Source organism: Manihot esculenta, chromosome 5 (assembly GCF_001659605.2).
Source record: "Manihot esculenta cultivar AM560-2 chromosome 5, M.esculenta_v8, whole genome shotgun sequence".
Taxonomy (NCBI): Eukaryota; Viridiplantae; Streptophyta; class Magnoliopsida; order Malpighiales; family Euphorbiaceae; genus Manihot; species Manihot esculenta.
Window position 1 is genome coordinate 31,889,113 of NC_035165.2, and position 14,224 is coordinate 31,903,336.

General features: G+C 31.1%; 1 protein-coding gene across 1 annotated transcript; it reads left to right on the forward strand.

The window, feature by feature from the left end:
• Positions 1 to 4,980: 4,980 nt before the first annotated feature.
• Positions 4,981 to 8,453, forward strand: LOC110615776 (probably inactive leucine-rich repeat receptor-like protein kinase At3g28040). Its single transcript, XM_021757871.2, has 2 exons — positions 4,981 to 6,742; positions 6,829 to 8,453. The coding sequence occupies exons 1-2, from the start codon at positions 5,202 to 5,204 to the stop codon at positions 8,306 to 8,308; spliced, it is 3,021 nt and encodes a 1,006-aa protein (XP_021613563.1). The 5' UTR covers positions 4,981 to 5,201; the 3' UTR covers positions 8,309 to 8,453.
• Positions 8,454 to 14,224: the final 5,771 nt, after the last annotated feature.

The following is a 14,224-nucleotide window of genomic DNA, read 5'->3' on the forward strand; positions in this document are numbered from 1 at the left end:
ATTTTTTTTTTTTATAAATTGAAAATTGAGAATCGAAGGAGTAGAATATTAAATCTCTCAGATTCTCTCCGTACTTATCACGAAACTAAACTTGTGAGTGCTTCACACTATTTCATAAGTCACATAGTTCAAAACTTAATTGCTAGATTATCTAATAGACAATTACTTGAATATTTTTTTATTAAATTGCTTTTTTACTATTTTATGTTATGGATTTTATTATATTAAATAATAATGATTTTAAAAATATTTTTTATTTTTTAGTAAATAATATAATTTAAATGAAATGATAATTTTGAGTTATTATATTTTTGTTATTTTAAAATAGTATTTTAATTTTATGAATTTTAATGAATCTATAAATTTTTGTATAATATATATTTATTGGATTATAATAGTATATCATAATATTTTGATTTAAATTAAAGAGCTTTAATATTTTTATAAGGTCGTAAGTGTAATTTTACATTAAAAAGTATAAAAATGTTAAAACATAAAAAATTCTTCCATACTTGAGTATATACACCCATTCAATATAATTTTGACATGTAATTTAAAATTTAAAAAAATAAAAATAAATTATTTAAAATATAGTGAAATCCAAATATTAATCTAAAATTTTAATTTTTCATTAATTAAATGTGTAAATCAATTTGTATACCAAAAGTAGCAACTACTTTCTTTAGGAGGCAGTTGCCTCTATCACTCCCACTCATCTCCCTTTCCCTCCCTTTTCTCCATGTTTCCCTCTAACTCACTTAGACCCATGGACATAGGCGACATGAAGGGGATTTAAGCGGTGGTAGACGACAACGACAACCACAACATCAATGCCAACAACAACAAGAAGTTTGCAAGAAGAGAGAAAGAACATGGCTAGAACTTCTAAGGCTATTTCAATGACTCAATCCAATGCTATTTCAACGACTCCTATTTCCATTATATATTTACATGTATGATTAATGGCTCATCGAGGTGACTAGAAAAGGTGGATCTTTAGAGGCATTTGAAGTTGTTTTCACTTGGATGATTTAAGACCATCAATAAATTTTTTTCATTACATGATTTAGTTGGACATCTAATATGATGATATTAGATAGATTGTCGAGATTAATCATATTAGATAGATTGTCGAGATTAAATCGGTCGATATAGACAATCATGGAGGATTTTTCATGAACCATCCTCATATTTGTGACCAACAAGTATTAGTTATTCTGGTAATGCATTCTAATAAGGAATAGCTAATTTTACAATCATTTTTACTATTTCATAGGCTTTAAATATAGTTTAGGTATTCATTTTTGTAAAAACTCACGTTGTATAATTTTGAAATAAAGTTAAGATTTAAAATTATTTTAATAAAATATTGTTATGATAAATAACTAGAATAAATTTCTTCACTTAATTAGAATAAATAACTAGAGTTTAGCTATCTAAATTGATATCCTGGAATTTAATAGTGGTTAGACTCAGGGTGTATTTCGGTAAGTTTGGTTTGGTTGGCTCATGCCTTTTTTTCTTTTATTTTTTTTTATTCTTCAGTCACTATAAAAAAAATTATCAGCGATGGATTTAGCGACGAAAATTCTTTCTGTCGGAAAAAAAATTTAGCGATGAAATTAGCGACGGATCAGTGACGAATACTTTATCCTTATATTTCCGACGGATTTTTAAAATATTAGCGACGGAATTTATTCCGTCGCTAATCTGTCAGAAATTATTTTTGTTTATGATCGAATTTTAACAGATTAGCAACGGATTTGTGAGAATATTCGTTAAAATGTGTTAATATTTCCGACGGAAATTTTTCGTCGCTAATTATTTCTGACAGATTAGCGACGGATTGTTAATATATAAATTTGGAATTTCCAACGGATTTAGCGACGAATAGGGTTCGTCGCAAAAATTTCCGACGGAATGCTAATCCGTCGGAAAAAATTAGCGACATGACTTTAAGCGACAGACTTGAGTCCGTCGGAAATTCGTCGCTGAAAGTTTTAGCGACAGATTTTTGACTATCAGCGACGGAAAAATCCGTCGCTGATAGCTTGTTTTTTTGTAGTGAGTGATGCATGACCGTCGTCCTGCATCTGTACATCCTGTTATTATCACGCGGGGTCGTACGTACGATCGTACTGTATCCTTTTCCATCGTCAAATGTCATTTAATTTCCTCTGGTGCCATGCTGATACGATCCTAGATGTCTAGGGGTTTGTTGCCCCACAAATCCATCAAGTCGATTGGGCTAGACTTTCTTCGCTTGGGCCTAATTTCTACCCTGTTCGGTCTGTCCGAGCGAGATCTGGGCTGCATACTGGAGAATATACATATGTTTTAGGTTTTGATGGGATTACAGCCTAGCCTTCCAATGTGGGCTCAGTCATAACATGGTATCCAAGACCCAGTAGTCATCAAATGCCCCTTTACTCGCTCATTAATTATACCATGATTAATGAGGGGGTAAATTCCAAAGTTTCAATTATTACTGCGCGGTTCTAGGAGTGTTTTTGTCAAATGTCTTCTCTTTTCCTTTATCCATTTCAAGTTCGTACTTTTGATTTCACTTACAGTTCTACCTTTTGTTTTGCTTCTGCTACTTTGCTCTCCTTCTTCTTTGTAATTCCTGCTTTCTCAATTCGAGGTACATCTTACTCTTCTCATGGCTTCCGTTAGAGTCCCTGATGTTGTAGGTTTGGTGTCTTCTATTACCCCTTCTTTCATTTATAATTACTTTTACAGCGAATACGCTAATACCACCATTTATAGGGTTAGGGTTTTCCTTCCTAATGAAAGGATTGTCCTTCCCAATCCACCTCCTGCGGGCTTAATAGGCGCTTAGCAGGGGTGCAACTTGGTCTTCTTTGTCAAGCAGCGCGATTTAGGACTGACATTTTCTTTTATCCCTTTCTTTATCAAAGTCTTCCGTTACTCCGAGGTGACTTCCCGTATGTTGTCTCCTAATTCCATCCTATTCATGTGCTGCTTTGAGTTCGTCTGTCTGTGCTGGGGTTTTGCCCCCTCTGTTGCATTATCTTGTACCTTCTTTCGCCTCATCAGGTTCAACCACGGGTTCTACTATTTTAGTTCTCGGACAAAGTTGTCCATTTTCACTAGGTATAAGGACTCAATAAAAAGGCTGAGTTGAGACCTTTGTGGTAGTTAAGCTGAAAGAGAGCTCGGGGATCAACTGGGATGTTGATCTCTCTAAGGGGGAAGTCCCTCAAGGCTGCAATGACTTCCCTAGGTTTACCCTTTTGGACCAAGTATGTCTTCTTCGACTGACCTCTATAAAAAAGAAGTATAACATTGAGAAATGCATGTTCTTGTCCAACTTTCGGGACTACCGGAAAGCTGATATTACTATTTTTCTGTTTCTATTTCTTGTTGTATTTTTCTCTTGTTCCTTTGAGTTTTAACTAGATTAGTATTTTCTTTTCAGCTTCTACCGCATTTATGGACACTATCAAGCTTCCAAAGAATTTCACCATGTCTCAAGAAAGCATAAAGGCAGCTCTAGCAGCCTTTAAGGCCAACAAGACGGTGGCCGACGTAACTCATGAGGTCTCTTAGGTAGTGAACTCAGCAACTGCGAACCGTTCTATTACCCCTACCCCTACTTTAGCATTGGTGCCTGCAGCAGGCGGTTCTCGGTCTGTAGTCTCGAGGACGTCCGTTTCTGCTAAAGCACCGGCTCCAGCCAAAACTCCGGTTGCTCCTAAACATACTTCCAAGTAGCTTATCGCACTCAGCGAGTCTACCAAGAGCAGTTCAGAGGAGAGTACTGGAGTTGCCCCTTTGGACGTCCCACCTCTCCAGGCTATAAACTATAAGGTCTTAAGTGTAATTTTACATGAAAAAAATATAAAAATGGTTAAAATATAGAAAAATCTTTCACATTCCAATATATATACCCATTCAATATAATCTTGATATAATTTAAATTTTAAAAAAATTTATTTAAAATATAATAAAATCCACATATTAATCTAAAATTCTAATTTTTTATTGATTGAAGGTACAAATCAATTTGTACTCCTGCCTCTATCACTCCCACTCATCTCCCTTTCCCTCCCTTTTCTCCATGTTTCCCTGTAACTCACTTAGACCCATTGACATAAGCAACATGAAGGAGATTTAAGCGGTGGTAGAAGACGACAACAACAACAAGAAGTTTGCAAGAAGAGACAAAGAACATGGCTAGAACTTCTAAGGCTATTCCAATGACTCCTCTTTCCATTATATATTTATATGTATGATTAATGGCTCATCTGGAGCTGACTAGAAAAGGTGGATCGATCGGATGAGATTAAATAGCATAATTACCAATATATATTAAATAATAATATTTGTTTTTGTTATTTTATTTTCAAACGTGAGGGCTAAAGTGATTGAGGGAATAATAAAAGGGATAGCATGGGAGAGGCAGGGCCTCACGGGCAGGAAGAGAGTGAGAGATGGGACAAATTACGTCCCAGCTAAGAACGTAAGGGTTGATGGGTTAGGACAAAAGAAAGTCCTTCATGTGCGGTGGGAATATGTCTCCTTAATACACTTTTAAATTTGTCTAATTATGAATCTACGTGATTTATTCTGGCCATGAGATTTATTAAATAAATATATTTTAATTATTGTAAATTTAAATATATAAAATTTATTTACTTAAAATGAGATTGTATGAGGAATTTAAAAAAAAATAATTTAGTTAGTCTCTTTTTAATATATATTTTTAAATTTAAAAATAATTTAGAAAATAATATTAATAGGGAGTACATTAAAAAATAATGTAAAATTTATTGATATAGTTATATTAATTATATTTTTTAATTTATATGAAAATAATTATATATTAATTTTTATGGGAAGGAGTGATTTGAAATTGTTTATGTAGTATGATTTTCTTTTAAAAAAAAAAATTCTTTTTTGTTTTCTGAAAAAGCAAATTAGAAAAAGGACAAAGAAAAGACAGAGGGTGCTATCCCTCTCGTGATTTCTCTTGCCCGTGATCACGATTATGCGACATCACTTTCCCTCTGAGCAGCGAAACATCCAACGCTGTCTTCACACACTCACATGGTTTTCCTTATCGATTCCAGAATGAGAATATCTTCTCCTTCATCACTCTCTTGCATGATTCCGCAGCTAAATTAATCAGCAGAAAGAAAAAAACGGAAAAGAAAGATACTTTGTGCCTGTTAATCATGGGCTTTGTTCAATTCCTCTTATATTTTCTTCTTTCAGCAGCTTCTCTCAAAGCTTGCATGGGCAATGATGATGTACCTATCCAGCTCAACGATGATGTTTTGGGTCTCATCGTTTTCAAGTCAGACCTCATCGACCCATCTTCCTTTCTCAGCTCATGGAACGAAGATGATAATTCCCCATGTTCATGGAAGTTCATAGAATGTAATCCGCTTACTGGTCGAGTTGCTCAGGTTTCCCTCGATGGCTTGGGCTTATCAGGAAAATTGGGCAAAGGACTTCAAAAGTTGCAGCATTTGAAGGTATTATCACTTTCGCACAACAACTTTAGTGGCGATATTAGTCCTGACTTTGCTTTCATTACCAGCCTTGAAAGGCTTAATCTCAGTCACAACAGTCTCTCAGGCCTCATTCCTTCTTCTATTGTCAATATGACTTCCATTAGATTTCTCGATCTCTCTGAAAATTCTTTCTCCGAACCACTCCCTGATAATTTCTTTCACAACTGTTTATCCCTCCGGTATCTTTCTCTAGCTGGAAATTCGCTTGCAGGCCCATTACCCAGTACTCTAGCAAGCTGCTCTTCTTTGAATACTCTCAATCTCTCCAACAATCATTTTTCTGGTAACCCAGATTTTTCTACTGGGATTTGGTCATTGAAACGTCTTAGAAATTTAGATCTTTCAAACAATGAGTTCTCAGGCTCCGTTCCACCAGGAGCGTCTACCCTCCACAACTTGAAAGATTTAAGACTTGCTGGCAACCAGTTCTCAGGATTAGTACCTGTAGATATCGGGCTATGCCCTCACTTGTCGAAATTGGATTTGAGCAATAATCTCTTCACTGGCGCATTGCCGGAGTCTTTCCGCCAGCTGAGCTCTTTGACTTATTTCAGTTTATTAAATAACATGTTCACCGGCGATTTCCCTCAGTGGATTGGGAACTTGACCAATCTTGAATACTTGGACTTTTCTAGTAATGGTTTTACTGGAAGCCTCCCTTCATCCATCAGTGATTTGAAATCTCTCAACTACATGAGTTTGTCCAATAACAAACTCAGTGGCAACGTTCCCACCTCAATGGTTGACTGTAGCAGGTTATCGGTGATTCGGTTGAGAGGCAACAGCTTTAACGGTAGCATACCAGAGGGCTTGTTTGATCTTGCGCTAGAGGAAGTAGATTTTTCAAACAATAAACTAACTGGTTCAATCCCTCCTGGGTCAAGTAAATTCTATGGATCTCTTCATACACTTGACCTTTCAAGAAACAATCTCTCAGGAAATATTACAGCAGAAATGGGTCTCTCTTCCAATTTGAGATACTTGAATTTATCATGGAATAATCTTCAATCAACAATGGCCCCAGAGCTTGGCTACTTCCAGAACCTAACAGTTCTGGATCTTCGAAACAGTGCCATATTTGGTTCAATCCCCGCGGATTTATGCGAGTCTGGAAAGTTGAGCATTCTTCAACTCGATGGAAATTCATTGATAGGCACGATTCCTGAAGAGATTGGAAATTGTTCGTCTCTGTACCTGCTGTGAGTCTTGCATTGGCTATTTTGATTTTTTCCCCCTTTTGATTTCTCAGTGTGTAATGTTTGTTTACATGTGCATACTTCTGCAGGAGCTTGTCTCACAATAAGTTAAGTGGTCCCATTCCCAAGTCCATTTCAATGCTAAGCAAGCTCAAGATCCTGAAATTGGAATTCAATGAACTCAGTGGAGAGATACCTCAGGAGCTTGGTAAATTGGAGAATCTGCTTGCTGTCAACATATCATATAACAAGCTCGTAGGTAGGCTTCCTTCAGGGGGCATATTTCCAAGCCTGGATCAAAGTTCTTTGCAGGGAAATTTGGGAATTTGCTCACCCTTGCTCAAGGGACCCTGTAAGATGAATGTCTCGAAGCCTCTAGTTCTTGATCCTTTTGCCTATGGTAACCCAATGGAAGGTCATCAGCCAAGGAATGCATCCTCTGATTCCACAGGGCCTCGTCACCACATGCTGCTTAGTGTTTCTGCTATAATTGCTATTTCAGCAGCTGTATTCATTGTGTTAGGAGTGATAGTCATAAGCCTTGCCAATATATCTGCACGGAAGAGGCTAGCTTTTGTAGACCATGCCTTGGAAAGCATGTTCTCTAGCTCTTCAAGGTCTGGAGCTATGGCCACAGGCAAGCTGGTTCTGTTCGATTCAAGATCTTCCCCAGATTGGATCAGCAATCCAGAATCACTCCTTAATAAGGCTAATGAAATTGGAGAAGGTGTATATGGAACAGTTTACAAGGTCTCGTTGGGAGGTGCAGAGGGAAGAATGGCAGCAATTAAAAAGCTGGTTACTTCCAATATAATCCAGTACCCAGAAGACTTTGATAGAGAAGTTCGAATATTAGGAAAAGCAAGTCACCCAAATCTCATATCACTTAGAGGATACTACTGGACACCTCAATTGCAGTTACTGGTATCAGAATTTGCACCCAATGGTAGCTTACAAGCGAAACTCCATGGCAGGCTACCTTCCACTCCACCACTTTCTTGGGCTAACAGATTCAAAATTGTACTTGGAACAGCCAAGGGTCTTGCTTACTTGCATCATTCCTTCCGTCCACCAATCATTCACTACAGCATAAAACCCAGCAATATCCTTCTTGATCAGAATAACGACCCAAAAATTTCAGATTTTGGACTGGCCAGGCTTTTGACAAAGCTTGACAAGCATGTGATAAGCAATAGATTCCAGAGCGCATTGGGATATGTGGCACCAGAACTAGCATGCCAGAGCTTGAGGGTGAATGAGAAATGTGATGTATATGGTTTTGGAATTTTAATCCTTGAGCTTGTGACTGGTAGAAGGCCAGTTGAATATAGTGAAGACAACGTGATGATACTAAACGATCATGTGAGAGTTTTGGTTGAGCAAGGGAAAGCCCTGGATTGTGTTGATCCTAGCATGGGTGATTATCCAGATTGTGAGGTTCTGCCAGTGCTGAAATTGGCCCTGGTTTGTACCTCTCAAATTCCATCAAGCAGGCCTTCAATGGCAGAAGTGGTGCAAATATTGCAGGTCATCAAGACCCCAGTTCAGCAGAGAATGGAAATCTTCTAGTTAAAGATGCCAATTATTTCCTTTTTCAGTTTCCTTTTGATTGATGATAATTTGGTAACCTGGCTTTCTGTTTGTTCATTTCTGTGATATTATAAGCAATTCTCTCCCCCCATCAAAATTTGGATGCTCATCATTCAGTTAATTAGTTTTCATTTTTGGTGTAGCGAACAAACAATGGTGTAGCACGTAGAAGAGGAAAGTTCTTGATTCCTTCTTCTCAATTTATCTTAATTACATTATTAACCCAAAATTTTTATTCATTTTCAAAAATATCCTTATTATTTGTTTGTCTTTACTAAAAATTTCGTTTAAAGTGATTTATTTTGTAAAAAGGATTATATCAATTTTTGTAGAATTATACATAATTTTAATTTATTTTAAAATAAATTTTTATACTAAAAGCCAATTTTTTATTATAAATAAAAAAAATAATTAAATTAAAATTTTCTGAAATTTTTTATTCTAAAGAGAAATGATTGTGTCCGTTCCGAATTAAGCTCTTTCTATATAAAGGAGCTCATGGTTACTGTTCACTCAATAATTTATACATGGCTTTATAATATTGGAAGTTACATTATTATGACCTTATGATATATTTGTAGAAAGAAGGCCCCACCACTTGCTTCCTACTAGCTGGTGGTCGGACCTATTTAGAAATTGAAATTCAACTAAAATTTAAGTTCTTTTAATTTTTATTTATTTTATTTTTTGTATATATTAAAAAATTAATTTTTTATTATACTTATTTTAAAATATTAAATTTTATTAAATATTTAAAATATTTTGAAAATTTTTTTAAAAATAAAATAAAATTATAATTATTAATTTATATATTATTATAATAAAAAAATTAATAATAATTTTGAAATTAAAAAAGGATAAACTGCAATTTAGTCCCCCTAGTTTAGTGAAATATAACTTTTCGTCCCTCTATTTTAAAAAATCGTCAATTTAGTCACTCTGATTTTTAAAAATTATGTCATTAGTCCCTCTCGTTAGATTTTCAGTTAAATCACTGTTAATCTTAGTTAAAAGACTAAAATACCCATTTTCTCACCCATTCACTCATTTCTATTCGACAAATTTGGATATTTGAATCTCCGGCAAGGTCCTTCGTCGCCAACGCCACCGCAACCGCAGCGAGTTCTCAGATACAGATCCTTTAATTTACTTTGATTTGTATGTAATATATGTGCGATTTGTTTACGATTACAACACTCTCCGTTGAGCTATGGATTGAGTTTTTCTGGTGGGTGGATCATCAAAGGACGATTCGTTTGAGGGTTGGATGATTAGATCATGCATCTATCCTTTGAAAGAAAAAAAACAAAGAATAAAAAATTCAGGAATTTTGTATCAGGGTTCACAACTACGAGATTTGCAGAATTTCAAGTCATGCCGTAAGTTTTTTCCTTTCGTTTCTTTTTTTACATATGTAAAAAAGGCAGTAGATGTAGATCTACATGATCTAAATGGGTTTGCATTATTCCACCAAATCCCTTCATTTTCGTCCCATTTTCTCATCCATTTAATGGTTATTGTTACCATTGCTTGATTTGTCGCTTAAAACACTCTCTACTGCCATTGTTGACGATGAGGTGGGTTAGATAATGAGTATTTTAGTCTTTTAACTAAAACTAACAGTGATTTAACTGAAAATCTAACGAGAGGGACCAATTGCATAATTTTTAAAAATCACAGTGACTAAATTGATGATTTTTTAAAATATAAGGACGAAAGGTTATATTTTACTAAACTAGAGGGACTAAATTGTAGTTTACCTAAAAAAAATATGATTTTAATCAAATTTTTTATTGTTTTGATTTTAATTTTTTAATTGGCCAATTTTAATTTAGTTTGATAGAATTTTCGTTCCATTATTAATTTTTTAAAATAAATTTATACAAATTTTTCATTAAAATTCAAGCTTAAATTATACTTTAAATATATTATAATACAGTAACATGTACTTAAAAATAATAAAGCAATTTAGTATTTTTATAATTAAAATTACTAAGAAAAAGTGGATGAATAAAAAATAACAATAGCATTTAAATGTCTATAATTATACTTTCATTTCATAATTTTTATATATTTTTTAACTGGCTATTAAAATTATATTTAATTTTATCCTATTTTCAATATAATTCTTTATATAATTTTCTCAAAATAAAAATTCAAACTATCTTTTAATATTTAATTCAAATCATATGCGATTAATAATAATTTTATTGTTTAAAAAAAAGTTAAACTAACTAACTTAAATAATTTAAATATTTTCATATTTATATTTTACACTTTTAAATTTAAATAATTAAGTCAAACTTTTAAAATTTGTTATACTATTAATGACGAGCTCAAATCAAATTTGAGTAGAATTTGAGATTTCCACCAATCATCTTATTTTGCATTCTTATTGTTTTTTAATTAATTATATTTTTTTAAAAAATAATTCAAATCAATTTATAAATTCACATTTATATTTTAACCTTTTTAATATATTAATTAAAATAATTTAATATTTTTTTGCAAATTCCTGTTTATATTTCAATTATTCAAGAATATAGTTATCAACACGCCCAAAATATTAGGCACATATTCTTGACCAAAATACCGATATATAGAAAAAAAAAGTTCCAAATTGATTAGCAGTTTTCTTTGCAAATCTGGTTGATTTCCTTTGCAAATCTGGTTGCTAGAGGGATAATAGAATTTAAATGAATAGAATGACAATCAACGAAAAAGTAATAGGTAAGGGAGGTTAGTTTGGAAAAGAAAATAATTTTATTTTTTTTTTTTTCTGGCGGTGCCTAGGCTAAGAATATAATCAATTATTAAAAAATAGAATAAAAATAATAAAATCTGAATAAATATTGGACACTGTTTTTAAGGATTTATTTTATAATTTATAGAATTAAATAGATTTTTTTAAAATTTAATTTTTAAAATTAAAATAACAAAAATTTATCTCTAATTTATAATTTAGAAAACATAGAGAAGAAAAATAATAAAGTAGAATTTAGGAAATATAGAGAAGAGAAATAATAAAGTAGAAAAAATGAAAGTGTTTCTCTTTATAATGATGAAAGCTATTTATAGTGAAAAAAATAATTATTATAAATCATTATAAATATTTTGAGATAATATAATAAAATCATAATAATCAGATTTAATATTAGATTTAAATGTTAAATTTACAATAATAAAAAAATCTCATATTTTTTATGTATTTTGATAATTTTATTTTTAATTATCTAAAAATTGAAATATAAACTGTAAAAAAATTTAAATTATTATATTCAATAGATAAAAATATTCGATGTAAATATAAATTTATAAAAGATTTAAATTATTTTATTTAATAAATTAAAAATACAAATAAAAATAATAAAAATACAACTAGGATGACAAGTAGTAGATCTCTCGTTTTAGTTAAAATTATAACAAATTTTAACTTTTTAAACTTGAAAATTTAGAATATTAACGTAAATTAGACAAAATTTTAGATTATTCGGATTAATAATAGGACTAAAACTTAATATTTTTGTATTAAAAATGAGTATAATTAAAAAGTCAATGAAAAAAAATTATTTTTCAACTAAAATGTATATTTATGTGAAAAATAAAATGAAAAAAAAATTATAAATAGAAAGAGCAATGCATAATATAATAATTAAAATATAAATATATTATAATGGTAGTGCGTATAAATATATATAAGTACATTGAAAGTATATAATATAAAATTATAAAAAACCATGAAAAAAAAATGACCGATTTGAGATATTTTAGTTAGGCTTTTAGTAAAAATCAAAAATTAAAATTCAAACAGTAAAATAAGTTAATATGTAGGGGTGAGCATTCGGTCGGTTCGGTTCAAAACTGAACCGAACCGAATAAACCGAAAACCGAAATTTTAGTGTTTATGAAAACCGAACCGAACCGAACCGATTTTGGTCAGAAACCGAGTCGAACCGAACCGGTCTGATTCGGTTCGATTCGGTTCGGTTTGATCGGTTTCGATTTTTAATAATTTTTTTATTTTTTATCCTTTATTTTTAATATTTTAAAATTTAATTAAAATATTTTAATTTTAATATGATTTAATTTCTCTATATTATTAAAAAAATATATTATTATCACTAATCGGTTCGGTTTGGTTTTTTCAGTTTTTTTCTGATCAAAACCGAACCGAACCGAAATAACCGAAATTTCTAAAATTAAAAACTGAACCGAATCGAAATATATAAAAAATCGAACTAAATTTTTAAATCAATTCGGTTCGATTAATTTTTTCGATTTCAACCGAGTACTGCTTACCCTATTAATATGGCTTTTGGTTGGGTATGGGACCTCAAACAGTAGCAATCATGTACCCATTATCATGCCTTCATCACCCATTACGGTGGATGGATTATCTACATCCCTATCCAGAATATCAGGTTCTGAGTAAAATGGATCCCACTTCATTTGAAAGTTTTAATTTCTTTTCAGTAGTATTCTCCAGCATCTACCATTTTAGTTTATTCACCTATTAGTCTAAAAGATTGATAAGCTAGGTGAGGTGAACATGCAAAAGTTGTTGTCCCATCATGAAATTTGAACATGCTTTAGCTATGGACAAAGAAAGATGCCTATGTTAAATAACCCAATGTCTCTAGTTTGTGGAAAAAGTGTGTGATTCCATGTAAATATAGAAAAAAAATAACATGTGATGAGCCATTCTGTCTTTCTCTAAGTTTTAGAAAAAGACTTTTCTCCTTCTTGTTTTGTTTTTTCAGTGACGTTTCATACCTTTGTTTTGCGGATTTTCCGGAATGAGTTTTTCTCTCCTACTCTTGAGGGTGTAAATAGTTTTCATTGTTTAGTTTAACCAATTATTTTTTAAATGTGAGGGAATTTTTTTAAATTTTGTCTTACTTTTATTGGTTATCTTTGTCTTTTTTTTTATTATTTTCATAGATGGAGTTTTTCAAATTCACCGTTGAAATTTCTTCATTGGCACGGAAATTTTTTTTTTTTTTGACATGAAAATTAAAGATAGAAGAATAAAATCTATTCAAATACACTTATCGCTGGACTATATCTATGATTGTAGATTTATCTTTTTATTATTCAGTTTACTTGTTAGCTTATATATATATATATATATATATAAAGTCAAAATAATGTTATTTTCATTACGTTTGAGTGTTTGAGTGATATAAATTAAGTTTAATTTACATGATATTAATTATAAAATTACTTAATTAAATTAAAATTAATTTATTTTATGTCAATTATAAAGTAAATTAATTAAATTAAGATAAATTTATTTTATGTACACTATATATATATGATTAAGTTGAATTAAAAATAATTATTTTATGTACATCATATATGTTAAGATTAAAATCATCAAACATAAATATTAATTTAATTAAATTAAAATTAAAATAATATTGCATCACAATTTTTTTTTTGTTTCTCTATAAATCAACATAATTGTTTTAAGTAATTGAAGAGGATTTTTCAAATAATTCAAAATTATATTTCAATCTTCAAATATTTCCATCAATAAATATGGACAAAAAAAATATTAAAATAAAATAATAACATGATAATCCTAAAGTAATTACATTAGCCTCACATATAATATATATTAAATAAAGTTAATTTAATTTAAAAACATATGTCATGTGATCATAAATTAATTATTATCTATATTATATAATGCATATTATGTAATAATTTAATTTATAAGTATGATATAAAAAATAAGACATAAACTAAGGTTTACATATAGTATATACAAGTAATTTACTTGCATAATTTATAGAGTTAATTTAATTTAAAAATATATAGCTTAGAATAAATAATCAATTTATGATTGTTAAGTCTCAGTGAAGTTTCTCTTTGTGGTTCTTTTGTGACTCC